This window comes from Ostrinia furnacalis, unplaced genomic scaffold (genome assembly GCF_004193835.3).
Source record: "Ostrinia furnacalis isolate ACB-3 unplaced genomic scaffold, ASM419383v2 OfSCF4536, whole genome shotgun sequence".
NCBI lineage: Eukaryota > Metazoa > Arthropoda > Insecta > Lepidoptera > Crambidae > Ostrinia > Ostrinia furnacalis.
This window is the reverse complement of record NW_021134775.1, coordinates 292,161-312,628: the sequence shown is the minus strand read 5'-3', so window position 1 is coordinate 312,628 and position 20,468 is coordinate 292,161. Positions and strand designations below refer to the sequence as shown.

General features: G+C 37.8%; 3 protein-coding genes across 3 annotated transcripts in view; 1 reads left to right on the top strand and 2 right to left on the bottom strand.

Annotated features, from left to right (window-relative positions):
* The window catches only part of LOC114359653 (thrombospondin type-1 domain-containing protein 4), a 64,877-nt gene extending 51,598 nt beyond the window's left edge, over nt 1-13,279 (top strand). Inside the window, exons 7-16 of the mRNA XM_028314125.1 lie at nt 7,251-7,434; nt 8,231-8,391; nt 8,906-9,226; nt 9,543-9,770; nt 9,980-10,213; nt 10,499-10,649; nt 11,031-11,206; nt 11,640-11,808; nt 12,383-12,502; nt 12,766-13,279. Of these exons, the coding sequence (XP_028169926.1) occupies nt 7,251-7,434; nt 8,231-8,391; nt 8,906-9,226; nt 9,543-9,770; nt 9,980-10,213; nt 10,499-10,649; nt 11,031-11,206; nt 11,640-11,808; nt 12,383-12,502; nt 12,766-12,869 (1,848 nt within the window). The 3' untranslated portion in view covers nt 12,870-13,279. The remainder of the gene's footprint in view (nt 1-7,250; nt 7,435-8,230; nt 8,392-8,905; nt 9,227-9,542; nt 9,771-9,979; nt 10,214-10,498; nt 10,650-11,030; nt 11,207-11,639; nt 11,809-12,382; nt 12,503-12,765) is intronic.
* Nucleotides 13,280-13,337: 58 nt separating this feature from the next.
* LOC114359656 (uncharacterized) lies at nt 13,338-15,835 on the bottom strand. The gene is made up of 3 exons (XM_028314131.1): nt 15,443-15,835; nt 14,934-15,124; nt 13,338-14,139 (listed from the first exon to the last, which is right to left on the bottom strand). Exons 1-3 carry the CDS (start codon nt 15,650-15,652, stop codon nt 13,986-13,988), a joined length of 555 nt encoding a protein of 184 aa, XP_028169932.1. The 5' UTR covers nt 15,653-15,835; the 3' UTR covers nt 13,338-13,985.
* Nucleotides 15,836-16,072: 237 nt separating this feature from the next.
* LOC114359655 (uncharacterized) lies at nt 16,073-19,638 on the bottom strand. Its single transcript, XM_028314130.1, has 3 exons — nt 19,389-19,638; nt 17,457-17,649; nt 16,073-16,514 (listed from the first exon to the last, which is right to left on the bottom strand). Exons 1-3 carry the CDS (start codon nt 19,569-19,571, stop codon nt 16,237-16,239), a joined length of 654 nt encoding a protein of 217 aa, XP_028169931.1. The 5' UTR covers nt 19,572-19,638; the 3' UTR covers nt 16,073-16,236.
* Between the last annotated feature and the right edge of the window lie 830 nt (nt 19,639-20,468).

The following is a 20,468-nucleotide window of genomic DNA, read 5'->3' as shown; positions in this document are numbered from 1 at the left end:
CTATTACGATAACCGGTGTTTTTGTATGGAGTTTGACAGATATTTGACGTTTGTCAAAGTTAAAGTAAGATGGTGCAACCCAGTCTTAAAAGTTGTTATATAGCTAATGTGTTTAATAAACACGCAAAATTAATGCCAATTTAATATTTTTTGTTAAAGGCAACTGAAATTGAAGTGTTTTATTTTGTTTAGATGATCTCTACTCAGGGACTTTATATTTTTCAGTCGTCGGATAACTTTTCATTGCTATTTTTCTCATCACACACAAACGGTCAATGTGCCAAATTTATCCTGCAGTAAAAGTTTGCCCCAAGGAAATTATTCAAAGCTTTGAAGCTTTCATTCATTGATTAGTCATTACCCACATCTTTAGAGTAGGTAATCCTCTACTATACTACGTGCTCAATTACAATCTGCCTACAAAGTACTAGAATGACCATTTATTTTATAAAAAGTACTGCTTCGAATCAAAGGTCAATTTGGGTTGACACAGTTGAATTAAAATATGTAATAATTTATTAATGTAATCGGACACCGGCGCCATCGGTATTCAAACGAAATAGGTTTATGTCGTCCTAATAGGCATTAAATTAATTATTTCCTCCACTGTATTTATCTTAAAGTTGTTATACAAGAATGTAGATTAAATATTTTTTCTAGGCTTCATTCTTAATATTCCGACTGAAGCTCACTTCCACCTTAGAACGTCATCATAGTGCCAAAAGCTTCCTCATGATCATCATCATCATTTCAGCCACAGGACGTCCACTGCTGAATATAGGCCTCCCCCAATGAGTTCCACATCGCACGGTTGGTAGCGGCCTGCAAAAGCTTCCTCGTCGTGGATAAATAAAATACTTAGGCTGGGTTTCACCATCTTACTTTAACTTTGACAAACGTCAAAAATCTGTCAAATTCCATTCAAAAAGCACCGGTTATAGTTACCGTTAAAGATAGGTGTTGCAACCAAGCCTTAGTACAGGCATTAACTGCGATGATCAATGATTTGGTAATACATTAAATCTACTGTAATCTTTGTCCAGCAGTGGACGTCTTTCGGCTGAAACGACGACGACTGTAACAAGAACTGATGATTTCTCTTGCATTTCATGATTATTAGATTAGCTGCTGTCAACGAGAGGCGTAACATGCTCGGACACATAAGCGCACGCTTATCTTGAACTTTACTGGAACTAAGAATTAAATGATCAAATGTGTATATGCGTGAGTAATTATTTGTGATATCAATTTTGGGAATGGCTGTATGTAATAGCCAATGCTAATAGACATTGGCAATTTTAAGCTATATTATGGCCGACTAACATTGACGCTGAAGTTTCTTCTAGCCGTAGTGATTTTATTGAATCATCCTTGAATGAAAAATAATGTTAATTAATGTGATTTAACTATGTGATTGATTAGATTTTTATAACACTATAAGTATTCCTAAAATAAGTCTACCAATAAATATACCATTGTACTCGTATGTATGGACTATCTAGAAAAAATGCAAACTTATCGGTCTCGCCAACTCCAAGTGCAAAACTTAAACTCGCAGTCGCATTTATGCTAACTCTAATCATAAAATAATATTGTAAATTGGCTTTGCATTTGCATTAACCTAATATCTTTATTACGTTTACGACAGCGACGGAAGCGGCGCGTGCGCATGTCATAAACGCGCGGTGCACGCTTGTCCGCGATTAATCGCAGATTATCTGATCGTTTCTGAATTAGATCGCTTCACTATGTTAATGTTTTGTGATAGCTGTTTATTTGGAACGAATCGTATGATAGAGATTAAAAGTTATCTTTATTGTCCTATTCCTGGTATAAATATTTTTTCTTCTTTCTTTAAGATATTATCATGTTTGTTTTTCTTCGTCTTTTTGTAAAAAGAAAATTAATCGTAATAATGTAATGAAATGATAGTCCTGTAAAACATTTTTATTTTTTACCTTAACTTGAGTAACCGATGTAGAGTTTAATTGCGAGTTAATATGGTGAAAAGGTAGACTACAAAATTGCATCTATGCTGATTACATGATTAAAGAATCTATCTGTTCGATTGTTCACATTCTGTCCTAAACCAATATCAGAAGTTCCTTTTGTGGCAAAAATTCTTTTTCTTCTTCTTTGCCTGGCCCATTCCCATTTTATTTAGGGTCGGCCCTCCGGGTCATGCGTCTCCAGGTGGCTCGGTCCTGGCAAAAATACATCCCATCAAAAACAATACTTGTCAAAAAAACCAAGTCTCGCAACTCAGTTGTTCTACGGTAAAAAGTTGTGAGATCCATGTAATACCAAGTCCAGGCCAGGAAATCTTTAACGTTTTACATAAATATATTGACTTGGCCATCGCATGAAAACACGTGTAAATTAAATTATTTAGTGCGATGGCCAAGTCAATAATTTATGTAAAACGTTAAAGATTTCCTGGCCTGGACTTGGTATTACATGGATCTCACAACTTTTTACCGTAGAACAACTGAGTTGCGAGACTTGGTTTTTTTGACAAGTATTGTTTTTGATGGGATCTATCTCATTTCTTTTTGTATTTTGTAGACAGCAGTTATGTATCTAGAAAACTGGACCGAAAATGAAAAATTTTACTCGACTTGGCGGTTGCACTACCGTGCCCCCAAATATTTTAGTTTTTCCTTGATTCATACACCAAACACTACTTATATTCCAAATTTGAAGCTTCTAGGTCTGCTAGAAGTGCCTTAGAGTTTTGATGATCGGTGAGTCAGTCAGTGAGTCAGTGAGTGACAAAATTAAGTAACTTTGACCCGTTATAATTCTTAAACTACTGGTTCAAATTGAATGAAATTTGAAATATACCGTGTCTTTACAATGCCTGCATAGCTAATGAAAATTCAGCCTTCTAGTTTTATCCAGAACGAAGTTACAGGCGGTCGAAAATGGCCTGAATTGCTTCGAGAAAAGGATGGTACGGCCGTGCTCGACTTGGTGGGGGCACTGCCGTGCCCCCAGATTGCTATAATATATTTTTGCAAGGGATATGAGAATGCATATTTGTGATTTTTGGAGAAATAGGTGTTTTTAATAACGCATATTTTAATCAGTTTTGTTTTGTCTCATTATCTTGATGTTGTTTTGTGTCGCTAATTTTAATAACGTGTATTACGCGGAGCCGAGGGCAACAGAGTGTTCAATAATCTTCAACTCGTTGAGAAAATTACACGACAACTTTCGACCACCTTGTAGTCATGTAGTCTAGATTTCCACGCATTTATAAACTCGTTTTCTGCGCTAACTTTAAGTAGTTAATAGGTCTTTAATTATAGCTTACATTTTATGCACAGCTATAATAAGTTGAGACCAGATTTAAAGCTTAGCCCTAATAAAATTCTGCTTTCTTCTTCAATAGGTTCTAGATACTGTTAGCTATCAAAGTTTTCAGGACTCAATATTTTAACATTTAACTTTATTAAGTTACAAAAGTTTATTGTAATATTTAACTGAATTTCTATTAATTTCCTTTTTTCTCAAACTTAATTTTTAAATTGTGGTTCCTTATATTTATCAAAATTCTTTTGTAGATACTTAGGGCCTTTTCTGGAAATCCCGAGCAAAACATACAACATACAAACAAACTTGGCCATACAAACTTGGCCTTTACTAGTTGGGTTGTTGGCGGTCAAGCTGTAAATCCTGGCTATACAGGAGTTGCAGCGGTGGGAATAGTCCCGTTGTGCAAAACATTATAGAGAAAGGAATAAATATTTTCTATAGGTTTGATAGCTCCAAGGGGTACAAACTCCTATGTTATTTAATGTGTAAGTCCTTGATTTACCTATCTAATCGACCAATATCTGTGGTATGTGATAAACGATAATATAGATGACCCACGCTGAACTGTCCCGCCAAACTCAATGACAGGGGGGCGCTACCATCGTTCAACTATATGGTTTCCAACATGGCAAAAATCTGAACCAGCGATCCGGTATTGACGGTGGCGCCCCACTGTCAATGTCATCGATAGGACAGTCCAGTATTTTGGAACTATAGTCATGGCGACTGTCATTACTGACAAACGATAAGATAAACAATGTTACAAAACAAAGGCGATTACTTTTACAAGGTTTAAGTGTGTGATCTAATGAGCTATTAAGGGAATAACAACGGAAAGTGACACTTAGATAAGAAGTAAAGAAGTAATGTTCTGACATAACTAAATGGGAAGCTATCAGGGACACCCAATCTGTATTAGTTATCTCCATAGATTAACTTTTAAAGGTGCCTTTTATGGTCATGAGCCATTGTGTTGCCCATATCAGTCTGGTCTGTCTGTCGCTCCATAAAGTTTTCCCCAGTGATTGGTGCTATGTCAATTACTGGAGCTGGTTCGATTGGTTTGGTCTTTATACTATTGTATGCATTATTCGTAGTGGGTACATATTATGCCGTATCACATGGTTTGTATCAATCAATCAACGCTTTCAAAATATAAAGTAGGTCTAGATTGTATTGAAAATCTTGAAGGTGATGAACCTTGAATTTAGTATGACCACATAATAAACTAGTGTGTGACAAAGTAGTCATTTAGTACTTAATTAAGGAATAAAAAATCGTATTTATTATATTGATATTAAATCTCTTAAAACGCAACAAAGACTGTTCACATGACTGTTTTTTTTTTAAATGAAAATGATTGATTAATTAATGCATGAAGATAATAATTACAGTAGGTGATAGATGTTATCGATTTATATGTTTGTGGGAGTGTGAAACGGAACGCAAGGGAGTGAGGGAGACGGAATGAATGAGTGAGGAAGTAAGAACGACGGGATTTAAACAGAAGACGATTAGTATTAAGACGGTTCTAAGACGTTCCTATTTTTTGTGGTTTATCCTGGAGTAAATACAAATACAGCTGAAGAAATACAACCTGGGTTTCAATTCCTACAGCTTGGGGGCTCGTCCGGGATAGCCCAAGAAAAGGAAACACGACGATTCACGACGATTACGACGGATTGAGACGTGAGACGTATTTTCATCAATCATGAGACGACGACATAGTAAGCATGATTTCGAAGATGCGGAAGATGCTGGCCCGAGCAAGACCCTGGAGCAGCGCATACCTACTACTTTTGCCTATGCCGAGGAGCTGATCCCAAAATTTAGTGGTCGAGACCAAACTGTCACCGCATCAAGATGGGTCCAAGAGGTGGAGGAGAACGCTGAGATCTTTGGTTGGTCACCATTACACCAACTCATTGTGGGACGCAGATCACTCATTGGAACAGCGGCACTCTGGTTGCGGTCGGAGAAGCCATTCAGGTCGTGGGACGAGTTCAAAACTGGTTTACTCAAAGAGTTCCCGGATTCGTTAGACGTAAAGACAGTCCACGAAATGATGAGTGCGAGAAAGAAGGCCAATAGTGAGAGCTGTACTGATTACCTACTTGTCATGAAGGAGTTGGGAAGGCGCGGGAAAATGCCCGACTACGTCGCAATAAAATATATCATAGACGGCATTGTTGACGTAGAAACCAATAAAATCATGCTGTACGGTGCAACTACATACGGTGAGCTGAAAGAGAAACTGAAAGTATACGAGACAGTAAAGGCGAAAATGGTGGATGAACGACGTAGACCCTCCAGTAGCAGCACGACGGCACCGGTAAATTACAATAAGACGACAAGACCAAGATGTTTTAACTGTGGAGGAAGCAACCATATTTCGGCTCAATGTTTTCACAAGGAAAGAGGGGTTAAATGTTTCCGGTGTAATGAGTTTGGACACAGATCTAGTGAATGTTCAAAACCTGCAAATCATCAACAAGTGACCAGTGAAAATTCAAAATGGCAGTCAGACAATCGTCAGCAACGTCATGCCAGTCCGAAACGAGCGATGTTCACGAAAACACCCGAACGATACAGTGTTGCCAACACGACGCAATCAACAACTGACTGGAGATCGAAACCGAACGTAGAACGAAACGCAGAACTGACAGATGACATTTCTGCCAACTTGATGGTATCGGACGTAAACAACAAAAGTGTGAAAACATCGAGGCCGCTAAAAGAAGTTCAATTTGTTGACAACAACGCGATAACTACGGCGAGTCTTATTGATACGGGCAGCGAGGTGAATCTCATGACGGAAGACGTGTACAAAACTATCGGCTCCCCAAAATACGACGACGGAAGATGTTTGACGTTGAGTGGACTCGGACGGACCGAAGTTGTCCCGTTGGAAAAAGATGATCAAGTTGTAGTACACGACATAGACGACTCTAGACACATGACTGAAATTGAGAAAATATTAGAAGACTGCAAGCCTACAGATGAAATAAAGAAAAGTAACGACTGTCAGATTGAACACCGACCTGTATCACGTATGAAACAAGCCGACGTCCTAAGCTGTTTAGTACTTACCGAGACGACTGCACGACTGAAGAAAGCACAAGATGAAGACGAACATATTCAGATGCTGAAAGAATCCTACCAGAATGACATGTTGTACCAAGAAAGAGATGAAGATGAATTATTATTTGTAGTACCGGAGAAGACGCAGAACGAAATTATAAGAGAGAATCACGAGGGAGGGAAAGAAGGACTGTTTAACCGGATTAATAAAGGAGATGATGAACTTGTTAAGATGATAGAAGAGGAAAACGTAGAAAGAATGAACGAGACAAGACCAGAGTTAAGAGAAAAGGCAAGAGAATGTGTGGAGACAATTCAAGATGGAAGTGTTAAGAGTTTATAACAAGAAAAGAAAGAAAGCTAGAACATACGAGAAAGATGATTATAAGAATTGTATTAACAAGATTAGTTATAAGATGCTTTCATGTAAAGTTTTGAAATGAAACAGTCCGAGGGCGGACTGTACGCAGGATGGCCGAGTGTGGGAGTGTGAAACGGAACGCAAGGGAGTGAGGGAGACGGAATGAATGAGTGAGGAAGGAAGAACGACGGGATTTAAACAGAAGACGATTAGTATTAAGACGGTTCTAAGACGTTCCTATTTTTTGTGGTTTATCCTGGAGCAAATACAAATAAAGCTGAAGAAATACAACCTGGGTTTCAATTCCTACAGCTTGGGGGCTCGTCCGGGATGTAATAGATATAAAAAAATACGCTAAGTTCAATAAAATCGGTGACGTAGTACCACTAAGCCTTGACGCGTGTAAACAACAGAAATTAGCTCCTAGAAAACTATTCATCTACGAGTATCTCGATTGGCCAACGTTCAGTGACAATAATTTTGGTTCCAGATCGTGGGTAGAGAAACGATTATTGCAGCAGCAAATGCCCGTGAGGTGCGATGCGGAAGAAGACTGGTGTCAGGCCTGTTCTCCCGGCCGCGGCTGCCGCTCGGCTACTCGTACGTGACGACGGTGCCGCGCGGGGCCTGCCGCCTCAACGTCTCCGAGATCGTGCCCAGTGACAACTACATCGGTTAGTATGCGCAGTCTGTGACAGACTAGTACGGGACTGTTCTCCCGGCTGATTTCATGCTATTACTATCACTAGATGATTAGCTACAAATTTTAAAAAATAATCCTCATTCTGTATATACCCAATATTATTATGTACGTAGATTGCGCAGTAATAAACTTCTGACAGAAGTCTTATTGCACGTCATTAGCGAGTAACCTCATACTTGAAAAATGTACATCGGTAATCTAACCTGCAGCTTCGATATCATTAACTAGTGCACAATACTGAATAGACCTTTGATGAAAGCAAATGGCCCGCAAACGGTTGGCCACTTATCAATCAGCGTTGTCGAGGACCACTGTAAATCATTTGCTATGGCGTACAATAGCAACACCCACGTTGTTTTGTGATATGAATAGATCGGCTCACCCTGCCTTTTGCCGGGCCATTTGAAGCATTTGGAATCAATTGCGAATACAACAGAATGGCGATGTGTCAATCCTTGCAATTAATCTTGCACTTTTCAATTCGGGTTTTTGTATGTAGTTGTCAATAATATATTTTTTATCAATAATGATGTCACTATAAATGGCATTAATACTAATTGATAGCATTTGCTTACGTGCATTTCTGTTAAACTCTGAAACTTCCCCGATTATTTGATAAAAAAAGACTTGACTTTGCAGGGAATCACCAACGTAGATATAGCAAATTGATCGGAATCCGAAAGGCATTATACAATTTTATGATATCCATGTCCATATTTGGCTTGCTGTTTTTAATAACACACCTAAATCTTACCCTTTTATTGTAGCTCTGAAGATATCAAACAGTTCGTACATAGTGAACGGAGAGTTTGCCGTGAGCGCCCCGGGGACCTACGATGCAGCGGGAGCAAGGTTCGTCTACTCCCGAGTAGCTGGACTCGACAATATCTTCGCGATGGGACCCATATTACAACCTGTAGACATAATGGTAAATTGACAAGCTGATAAGAAACGATAGAATTATCCTATTAACTTTAATGACCAATCCTGGAGTAGCTTTTAGGATCACTTTGCTTGGGAAAAATAACTGCGAGAGTTAATAAAAAATGCGTAATTTATTTTTTTAAAGATCCAATCGATGTAATCATTGTAAACATTGGTATTATCATTGATTTTGATTTGATAAAATCATTTAAACTTGGAAGTACCTATACAATATACGTGACTTCCTACAGAAGACGGTGAATCACAGATACATCTTAAAGATGTACTTGTGATAAGTGATACTGCCAAAAATTGATAGTATGACATGATTATACTGTACATCTTCAATATTGTACCTAATTTGAAGCAGAACAATACAAAGAGTTCTGCTTTGGGACTCTATACGTAAAGTGTTCTTTCATTATTACATGCTTGCATACTCTATATTGAAAGTTGTATTATCTGGATTGGGGAATTTTGATGACGCTATATGATATTTTAACTTGTTTTCGTTTTAGGTTTTATACACTCAACCAAATCCAAGCATACGATACGAATATTTCACGGAATCGCTCTCAAATGAGGGAGAAATCGAAATATCTACGAGGCCCAATATCCCTGAGATTCTCCCCTCAATAGCTACAAAGCATATTCGCAGACACCACACATTCGAAACGTTTCCTAGACCAAGTGTGTCCAGGTTTCCTGATCTGGTCAGCATGTCTAAAGAAGTCGGCAATAATGATGATGTAGAGGAAAATGTGGTTGGGAGCAGAAAGTTTATTTGGAAGATAACTTCTTACAGTCAGTGCACGAGGAGTTGTGGTGGCGGTATTCAGGTGAGATACATGATTATTTCCTTCAAGTAACGCGTTTAGAATGTTATTAGGGCTGTTATGATACCTGGGCATGTAAATGTACACAGATGTTTATGCAGACGACTGAGTTGTTCTTGTTGTGACCAATGACATTCTGAGCGTCGTAGCTGGTCATGAAGACTGTCCAATTATCAAAGTGCATTAATTGAGATTTCACTTTCATGACATATTTCGTTTTAAGGGCTAGTTTTCATATTCAAATGATTATGGTATGTGTTTGGTATGATATGGTTTAATTAAGTTTTTTCAATGGAAATAATTTGTGGTCTGCTTTCAGCTAGGCAAATATCGCTGCGTAGAAATCAGCACCAATGGTTCTGATAAGGAGGTGTCTCCAGTGCATTGTCCAGGGTCTTCCCCTGTTGGGAGGAGAAGAAGGTGCAACAACGCACCATGCCCTCCCAGATGGAGGGCTGCTGCATGGTCAGCCTGTCCTTATTGCGGACCAGCGAGTAGGACCAGAATTGTTGGCTGTGTGCAGGATCATTTTAGGGGCATAACCAAGGTAGGTCTATAATATAATCTCATTATGTTGATAAAACATAAAGGTTTAATATTTCTGATATTTTATAGCTAGGGCCAAAGATAAATGATAAGATATTCTACTTACATCGTCTTTATCGTTAATTAACTGACTCAATTGAAAAAGACCACACCCGAATTTGATTTAGTTTTATTTTCATATTTTCTCAGATTACTTTTGTCTTCTTTAAGGTCAGCGATCAAAAGTGCCCGTCTCCGAAGCCCATAACATCGGAAGTATGCAACATTCCCAACTGTGACGGATCAGAACAAATCGGTGTTCGAGGAGTGAGAACGCAGGAGCATACAGACACATTCAGAGATGGTCCTGTTTATAGTGTAGCCGTGAATAGCACAGATTTTGATGTGGGCCCTGAATATTCGTTTGGAGCTACAGCCGGTTGGCTTTATACTGACTGGTCAGAAGTAAGTTTTATAAAGTAGCAGTGATAGCAGTAAAAATATAAAAGTAAAAAAAAAATAACAACATTTCAACATTATGTTCAAATCTCTGCAACCCAGACAGAACATCAGTTCGGTTCTTACGTAGTGGAAAAAATAAGTAACTTTATTAGTACTAGCACTACCTGAGGACATTGCAAGCCTAAAACTAAGTACCTGAGTGTGTACCTTTAATTGTAATAAAGTTCCATTTTATTCCCTAGTTTTTCTCGTAAGTTTTTAATTTCTAAGCATTGCCTTTTCACTTAGTGTGTAGGCTGGTGCGTGGGTGGTGGGGTTCAGACACGCGGTATTCGCTGCGCTGACCCTTCAGGATGTACACCCAAGAAGGCACCAGAGTCCTCCAGGAATTGTACCCCGAAGCTGACGTGCGAGCCACATGACGGACGATGGTTCACTGGTAAGGGCATTTCTTCTTAACCTGATTCAGGAGCTCAAGTAGCCGCTGCCTCAATAATGAACTTTGTTGGATATGTTTGTACTTTAAACTTATTATACACTGATTCGCTATCTGATGGTCGAATTTAGAAAATGAACACTTCTTCACATATTGAATAGTGGATTAGTTTTTAAAGGTTTGATGAGTAAGATTTAAACTTCATTAAGGGTATTTTAAAAAACGAGGCAGTGAAAATGCTCTTTTTAAAAAGGTTATCCACAGGAAAAGTAGGTACATTAAATTGTAGATATACTTAGATAATTTCGTTATTTTTTTATAGTAGTAAGTGCTATTGAATACAATTACAATACACTGAATTACTCTAATTTGTGTTTATTGTAGGTGAATGGTCACCCTGTTCATCATCTTGTGGAGGCAAGCAAATCCGTGGGGTCCTGTGTATTGGAGGCAGCGGGAGGCACCTCAGAGACACTGCCTGCAAGGGAACCAAGCCCGAACAGGAACGAAGCTGTGGTGGAGACTGCGCCCCTACGTGGTACTCCGGAGAGTGGGAACAGGTTTGTACGGCAGGTCAAGCTAAACACTTGGTCATCTTAGGTAGTTGTATTTGGAACTATTTTGCAACAAAAGTGTATAATCTGATGGGTTACAAATAATAATACTGTAAAGTTTCAACAAAATCCGTTCAGTAGATTTTGCGTGAAAGAGTAACAAACATCCACACAAACTTTCACCTTTATAATATTAGTAAGATAAGTATTGACATCTCTTGGTGGCACTTGTACTGTGCGTGAGCCTTTTGTATGACAAACACAGGTCAATGCATACTTGAGTCACTTGGTGGTATACGAATAATGCAAGTCTATTTGGACTATTAGGACTTCTTTACTTCGAATTTCTCCTTTCGCCCGGGGGACTGTTTCTTTTCGGCGACATATAAAAAAGGCCAATCCTTTAGAGAGTTTTTTTTTAATAACATTTTTTCGGCAGTGCACCGGCAACTGCACAAACGGCGTGGGAGCTCAGAGAAGGTCGGTGGTGTGCCTGAAGGACTCCAATGGAGCTGGCTCGGATGCAGACTGTCCGGGACCGAAACCGGCGTCGGTGAGGGCCTGCGAACCGGACTGCAACTCGGATGTTCCACCAGAAATATCTCTAGGTGAGTTTTATTCATTTAGCTGCCCCAGTAGAGTAGAATAGGCCACTTATTCCAGTGGATGTTTAAGGGGTCTCTCTAATCCTATAGTAGAGACTAAAGTGACCTGATACCCACCCCGTTTAACGCTAATATTATGACTACCGGGGTCAATGAAACACTTTTTCCCATCCACCCCGTTAAAGGGACAGAGGCACCGGGGTGGTTGGGACTACTTGGAAGTAAACGTTGATTGGATTAGACGAAGTCGCGTCGTTATAACGCGTGTAATTATTTGTCACCGTCACAGTATATCTTTCTCTTTTACATTAATTTGTAAAGAAAAAAAAAGAGAACATAGGTAATCCTTATTCTTATCTATGGAGAGATATACTATCACGGTGACAAAAGTCACCCGTGCGCGCGCGCATTACAAGTACAAGGAAACGTGTTATCGCAAGTTTTGATAGAATCTGCAATAAATACCTTATAAAAATGATTGAATGTGAAAACCACCTCTTTATCTTCGTGATAATAATTAGTGCTACTCTTTAGTACTTAACAAGGATAAAAACAATTTGTTTATGTTTATTTTCAGAGCCAGAGATAGCGCCTGTTATCACGACTAGTCTGCCGACCACACCTCGAATCGTTCAAACCACACCTCGAGTCATTCATACTACTTCTTTTACTACTACCGTCAAAAGTCCTCCTAAAGGTAAGAATACGAACAAGTGGCCATTTAAAAAAATATACAACCCGGTCGAGTTAACTGCGCATCTAGCGGACGTGACGTCACATCGACGCTCTGATGGAGGTGTGCGGGTGAATGCGAGGAGGAGTCGCATTCAGTTAACTCGATCAGGTTGTAGTTGCCATTTAAAAGAAGACATGTAGGTTTTAGCCTCATGTTCGCGTAGTGAAATGTCCAAGTTTTGTGAAAAACTTCTTACTTTATTGCAAAGTAACTTTTTCTTTCAGAATGCAAGGATAAGCTGAGCAACTGTGCGCTCGCGGTGCAAGCTCGGCTCTGTCACTACAATTACTACGTACAGAACTGCTGCTACTCATGTATTGGTAGATGAGCTATCACAACTACAAACTTTCGTACTTAAAGTGCCATTTCCAATTATTTCTCTAAGATAAACCGCCAACACGAAGATTTTGTGGGACTGAATTTAACGTTTAATAATACTCTGACTAGTATTACTATCTACGCTAACAACACTGCCTGTAAATATACTATGTTTGCCTTTAATCAATTTTAATCTTCCAAACGCTCTAAGTTTAAATTTATTTACAAATTAGTTTTAATGGATACGTATTTTGTTTAATTGGTGTGATATTTAAAATAGTTAATGTTAGTAAGATGGGAACGGAACTTGGCGCTGCACTACCGTGCCTGTTTTTAAGAAAGTACTTACGATGTAATTATGCGTTATTTTTAAGAGAATTAGGATATCGCTGTTTGTAACTCGAATAAGAATTTTAGTAAAATAATTAATTCATAAGAATGTAAATAAACTGAAGCGTAATAAATAAAACTAATGAAATAAATGATGAATTTTGTTTTTATTTTACTTAACAACCAAATCTTAAGGCTTGTATAGAAATATACAGCTCCCTATAAAATATTATACACAACGCTCAAGTACTGAAGTACTCGTAAATAACATACCTATTAAATCTAAAAGATTAATAATAATTTACTATTACGAGTAGGTATACTTACTTGAATCGTACAATAAATATTTTTTGATTCGTCAATCCCTGGGTATTTATCGCGATAGATAAATATGAGATATAATTACTGTAACACGATTATCTTCACCTTTATCAATATTATTTACTTAAAAACAATATAAAAGGTATATCTAATCAAATAATTATAATATTATTATACGAGGGGTAATCTCAATTTTTTTTAAAGAAAAGACAAGCATACTAGTCAAACTGTATATGAATGACTCAGAATATTGGAATTATCAATCGATTCGCGAAATGAAAATTAAAAATTTCATTATTTAACTTACCTACCTACATTAAAATTAACATTAAAAATAAAATAAATTATTCAAAATTTAAAGCATCCTCGTTGAAGTTTGAGACAGCAAGGTAATAAAGTGCCGACAAGGCTCATCACCGTCAAACAGATAAGCAGGTTAGTGCTAGCATTGCCAAACACCGTTCTGAATGTTTCCTCAATGCCAAATATCAGGGCCAGGAAGCCGATGATCATAGTCAATGCCCCGATGATGCAGTGGAGAAGACAGGTCACACGAGGCATGCAGTGGATGTAGAGATGGAAAGCCCCTCCAACCAAACTTATTATGGTGAATATCATCGCTACTAAGCCTGGAACAACAATATCCATTTAGTGGGTTTTCAATATGGTCACAACCACAGATCACAGAAACTAAAGTGAGATGTGAAAAGCGGGCGGGGCCAATGTCGCAGCAATATGCCCAAAACAGTACACAGTCATTGCTCGCGACAGCAATTATGACAGAGTGACGTTATACCTACTACATGTATGTGTAAACAGTTTACATTGATGATTTCAAACTCGGCGCATTAGTTGGCATCTCTTTAGATCTTTATCATATGGTCATATCACTGTGTCAGACTTTTTGTGCCGCGTAGGCTTCTAATATGGCATACCGAAAGTTTAAAATGAGTGTACGTCAATCCATCTAAAACTGATTAAAGATTTCATTATGTTAATTAGGTATTATGTTTGCCACAACTGCAACGGAAATGCAACTCCTGTGTAACTGGTGTCATTGCTGCAGATTCTTTTTTGTTTCTCATACGAAAATGCCTACCCACCCACGCGCCTCCAAGAGAACATCAGTGAGTATGGGTCTCGAACCCAGTAAAACACTGGGCTCTGAGGAGATCATAGCAGGAGATTATAGCTTGACCCCCAATTAAGCAGTGAAGGCCCAAGTTGAGCAGGCCTAAGTAATATCCGACTAATGTAAAAGGGTTTTCGATCCGCAAGCAAATATTATTTAGAAGAAATTTAGAGGTGTTTGAAGATAAGGTTTGATATCTCTCCAGTACAAAATGGACGATAGATGTCATACCTATAAAGAGAAAATGAACCTTTCAGAAAATGATATACCATCACAGTCAAAAATGCTTACCTAAAATACCATGTGTGGTGTTGAAGTTCATTCTTCTCGACCATGACGACTATGTTTCCAGCGATGGCAAGGATGGAACCAAAGACTTGCATCAGTAGGTGGACTATTTTCCTGTCCTTATACCTGATGGTCCTCGACCATCCGTTGTGGGAGCTGAGCACGAGGATCGATTGAGTCATAAGGATGACATACTGCAATAACATTATACGAGTATCTTTAGAACTATGTATATTGGGACGAAGAAGCTAAATTAGTAATATTGAGTAATAATAATACGTATAGTTAGTTAGGTGTGTAATTTGTAAGCTTAAAACATTTTCGAAAAGTTCCAATTGGATTTTTTCTACTTCCATTTCCAGATGATGTATTATCAGTATGTTTATCCATAAAATTGTCTTTATTATACTCTTCTAAATTTTTGGCATCTCTCTATTATACTGACCATATAAATTGATTTTTTGGCCGTCAATCTTCTGGAATTTAAGTTTAGAAGTACACGAATAACTTACCCCAACAACAGTCAGGATTATATGTTGCCTTAGCACTGGGACGTACATAATGCCAAGGAAAATTGTGATAAATGCCACAGCTCCAAGTGTCATGTGAGTGATCATATTGACTATATCCATGAACGTCATGAGGTATGATGAGGGCTCAGGCCTGAACCTGGCACCCCCACCGTCCTCTGGCCCATTTGCGTCGTTCTGAACAGCCACCATCCTTGCAGTATGAAGTATTGCTTTTTACCCGACTGCGCCAGAAGGAGGGTTATGTTTTTGCCCGTAGCACTATCAATTTTACTACCACCAAAATTCACTTTTAAAAAATACGCATTTCACAATATTTCGCACTCTCCTACCAGGCACAAAATGTCACAGATATATCATCATCTCAGAGAAGTATCAATCGATAAATTCTTTTATCTGTCTCGTTATCTCCCAATATTAAGGTTGTGATAAAAGCAGAGTATGAAAGTTAGTTTTGATTTCCGAATAGCAGATTTTTTAAATGAAAATAACTTTTGACGATTAAAATGATTTGATGATATTCTTAAATAACAAACGAAACCAAAGTTGAAAATGGAACGTCGTTTCATAATATTTTATTGGTATAGAAATAAAATTGCCAATATTAAATTAAAATTGTTTATTCAGTTCGTTATTCAATGTGAATCAACCACCCATCGCTATTATACATTTATGTTTACACAGTCACTCATCGATGATAATATATGAATTGAAAGTACTTATAATAACTGGCCGTAAAATTAAATATAAATGATTTACAAATAAGATAATTATATCTAATTTATTAAACGTTTCAGAACTCTTACACAGCTAGGCAATATAGTGCCAACAAGAGCAATCACCGAGAAAGCTATAAGAAGATCAGTCATGCGATCGTTTAAGAGTCCTCTGTAAACCGTGTCGATTCCTAGCGTCATGGTTACGAAGGCAAAGATTATGGTGAGGCAGGCCAGCCCCATGTGGCAGGCATGCATGACCCGGGGCATACAGCTGGTGAAGTGGTGCACCAGGCCTACGATCAAACTCAGTCCTGTGAAGACCATCACTGCTATGCCTGAAACGAACAAATACGTTAGTTTGACCTCCCTAAAGGATTTGCCACACTGGATTTGCGTTCTGCGGTCAGGTCAAAAGTGGTGCATAATGTTTGAACAACATTGTCAATCTCTATTTAATACTTATTGCACGGATGCGGTCTGTCTGTCTGTCAGGCTTGAGCCTTACACCGACTTACAGGTACGGGATTTGAACACCGACTGCAGAACGCATCCATCCAGACAAATGATTTATTAGAAACGCCAACGCTGAAACGCTCTAGGGTTGTTAAAAAAGCAATGAGAATGGGATATTTCTAGCCATCACAAAAACCTGAAAAAAATTGGTTGGGTAGCTCAATTCTTCACTATAAACTGGTAAAAAATAATTTACAAATACAAATACATACCTATAATATAAACTTATACGTAAAACCCAGACCCGTCACAGAAACTAAAATTCATCATTTCAATTTCTGCCCGGCCGAGAATCGAACCTCTCGGCATAGTAGTCCGTTTCGAACCACTACACCAAACGGCCGATTTTCTTTTTTTCCGACTTGTCAGGTTCAGGTGAATGTAATTCATAAACGCAATGGTGAACTTAAATGTTTTTTTACCAGTTTCTAGTGCAGAATTAAGCAACCTATCCATTTTTTTTTTCAGATTAAATCCCACTATTTTTACTGAAACAATGTGTGACTCTTCATCATAATAATATTGAAACTAACACTGACTGAAACTGAAAGTGACGAAAGTATTCTTTACATTAATTAACGACGTATTTTTTTTAGAAGTTCATGATTTTATTTTCAATGTTACAGCACAGTTCATAAAAAATGCTTATCGGTTTTTATAAGTGTAATAAGGCTGGATTTTGGGATAGTGGTCGGAAACATTGTTTAAAGCTTTGCCAAAGTTCTGTACCTAATAGTTGGATGAATTCTTTTATTGGAGCTTACCCATCTTGCCATGAGTGCTGTTGTACTGCAGAGACACGCCAGCCATGGCAACCCCGCCGCCGGCCAGTGCCAATACACAGCCAATGAAGTGCATGACCCCATGGACGATATTTTTTTCTTTGTCACTGTAACTCCTGGACCATCCATTATTGGGACTCAGCACGAGCAACGATTGCGCGAATAAAACGACATACTGAAAGAAAGAAAAATGTTTGTATTCCCCACATAACATTGTTAACTCAATAAAAAATATTATGCCTATGTAGCCTTGGCATTATCAAATCAATTAGTGCTTTTCTTTAAAAATAATTTCAAAGATATAGACGTTAGAGATCTCATAACGTCATTGGTTATGTTACAACGACACGCAGAGTCCCATTTATGTAACTATGGGCGGGTGGGGTGAAATTTGACGCCACGCTCAGCTATTTAAACACTTGTAACTTTTTTGTTTCCAGTCCGATTTCAATAGGGTAAGGTGGGGCACAATGTTACACGGGGCTCAATGTTACAATGCACATTTCTCCGTCCCTATCTATTAGTTTTATGATGTTGGTATACACGTATGTCAAGCCAGTCAAGCTCACAAACCACCATCTTTGAACCGTTGTAGCTGCCACAGTTTGTACCGCGCTTGAAAATTAACAAACAAAAAAGTTTTTTTAGATATTTTATAATTTAACTAGTGTTCTAAAGTTTTTGACCATTTCCCCTAAATTATTTAAAATTTCGGAAAATTTAAATGCTGGCTCTTTCCTTGCACAAAGGCTTAATATTGCTATCCAGCCAGCATCCTCGCCTCTGCCTCACGGACACACTTTTATTTTTGAGTAAAAAATAAGATTTTTATTTTTTTGTTTAGAGTTAAGTTTGCGTTAGTTTTAAAAATTTCTGTTTATACAGTGTGAGTCACGTTAAAGTGTACATATGAAAATATATGAAACTAGACCTATTTTTATCGATGATAGAGACATGCAATTTTTAGTTTTACAAAAGTAATACGATAGAGAATAATAAAAAGTAAAAAAAACCATCTGTTATAGGGGCATTTTTTGGAGAAATTTATCAAATAACCAAAAAAATACGAATTTTTAAGCAGATTTTTTTCAAAAAGTATAATTTTTTATTATTTTTTGTGTATTTTATGTATTGTTTTATTATTGCCTGTTATTTAGCATTATTACTGTTTTTATTTTATCAGGATATACCGCTTAGTTTAAAAGTTATGACGTTTTCTTTACAATAAGTAATTGGAAGAAAATAAATTCTATAATAAATTTAAAAAAAATGTCAAAAAAATTTTGACCTCTTTTTTGTCGATAAAAATAGGTCTAGTTTCATCTATTTTCATATGTACACTTTAACGTGACTCACACTGTATAAAGATAAAGAACTACACTTCAAATATCGATGCATATTCCCACCCTATTCAAAATTTGGACCGCCGTTTCTTAAGAAAGACCCTTGTTTTTTATGATTTCATCACAATGTCAAGTACCAAAAAATTAAATATTAAAGTACAGTACGGGCACAGCAAAAATTAGAAGAGAGGAGAACGCAGATTTGTAATATAATAAAATAAGTAACTGATAAGATTCGATTAAGTATTACGTATTAAGTGACTCATAGTCAACGGATATTAATTTTGATTATGTAAGTATTGCCAGTTTTCACTTGATACGAGTACGTACATACAACGATAATTTCAAGAAGCTCATTCCTTTATTATTTATTCCTTTAATATCATTGGCTATGATTATCGAGGTCATAAAAGTAATCTATTTTTATAAATAGACTTTTAAATGCGCCTTCCCAGAATTATTTTAACCCTTCCACTGCTTTAGAACAATGGACAAGTGCTTAGAAAAAGCACCGCAAGAAGCAGCGTTGGGTGTGCAGAATGGATTTTTACACCAAAATATAATAACTTACTCCAAGCACTGTTAGAACCATGTGCTGCACCAAAGTATTCGCCACTGTATTGGTAGACACTCCAATTCCCGCAGAAATACTGAAAAGGGTGAAGGCCACCGCTCCGAGGTTAAAATGAGTGAAAGAGTCAACAATATTCATGAACCTCATGAGAAATCCATCTTCCATTAGTTCCGCTCCCATTTTTATAATTATTTTGTTCACCCACTCACTAGTTACACTAGTATCTTTTACCAAAAACAAAATTGTATTAATTAGGCTCTGATAAAAACCTTTTTTTTATATTGATCGGAGCGCTCTTATCTGCTGATTACTATAGATAAAGTGAATGTGTAATAGTCCTGGATCATGACTCATTTAGCATTAAGTATCATGCTTGGTCTTAGTCAGTTGTTGTAAAACCACTTGAACCACCATTATTCCAGCTATAGTCTGGTCTGTGAGCACATAGAATTTTGTCCATTGACCCCAAGCTACCCATCCTTATCGCTCGCGCGTAATTATGTTGCTAAAATTCTACGTGCTCACAGACCGGGCTTTAGCAGCTTCTGCTCGCGGTTTTCAACACATGAATTTTGGTTTGTCACAGAAAGTATACACTAAAGGCTTCGCCAAACAGAACGTATACTTAGCGCGCGTTAGAACGTTAGCCTGACGTCTATAGCGTCAAATTGTGTTGGTAGAATGTGGATAGTTTCATGTCAAAAACAGCGCTGGCGCTAGTAATACTCTCTGTCGCAGTGCAGCGTTAGGATGGTGTGACGCCGGGTTCTACATTCTACCTATACAATTCAGCGCTATAGCGCGACGTTAGGTTAACACTCTACGCCTCATAAGTAGGTACGCGTTCTTTGGCAAAGTCTTTAACGTCGACTCGCCGCCTCACGTCCACTTTTGTGTCGGAGGGTTCGGTCGTCGGTTCACATTCCTTTTCAAATTGAAGGTACTTCGAAAATAATATCTTTCCAGTACTCTACTCTATAAACTTCTAGTTTCAGTCTTATAGGGAAAATTTCTGCAGCATAATATAACTCTATCTAGAATACTGAATCGGATTAATAATGTATGTGTCTCCTTGAA

What these genes read in the sequence shown, in the direction of transcription:
- LOC114359656 (XM_028314131.1), bottom strand. Translation starts at nt 15,652, where the DNA reads ATGGTGGCTGTTCAGAACGACGCAAATGGGCCAGAGGACGGTGGGGGT. An exon ending in TAATCCTGACTGTTGTTGGG is followed by an intron (nt 15,125 to 15,442) that starts GTAAGTTATTCG and finishes ATGTTATTGCAG; the next exon opens with TATGTCATCCTTATGACTCA. An exon ending in CACCACACATGGTATTTTAG is followed by an intron (nt 14,140 to 14,933) that starts GTAAGCATTTTT and finishes TTGTTGTTCCAG; the next exon opens with GCTTAGTAGCGATGATATTC.
- LOC114359655 (XM_028314130.1), bottom strand. Translation starts at nt 19,571, where the DNA reads ATGGGAGCGGAACTAATGGAAGATGGATTTCTCATGAGGTTCATGAAT. An exon ending in TGGTTCTAACAGTGCTTGGA is followed by an intron (nt 17,650 to 19,388) that starts GTAAGTTATTAT and finishes TCTTTCTTTCAG; the next exon opens with TATGTCGTTTTATTCGCGCA. An exon ending in CAGCACTCATGGCAAGATGG is followed by an intron (nt 16,515 to 17,456) that starts GTAAGCTCCAAT and finishes TGTTCGTTTCAG; the next exon opens with GCATAGCAGTGATGGTCTTC.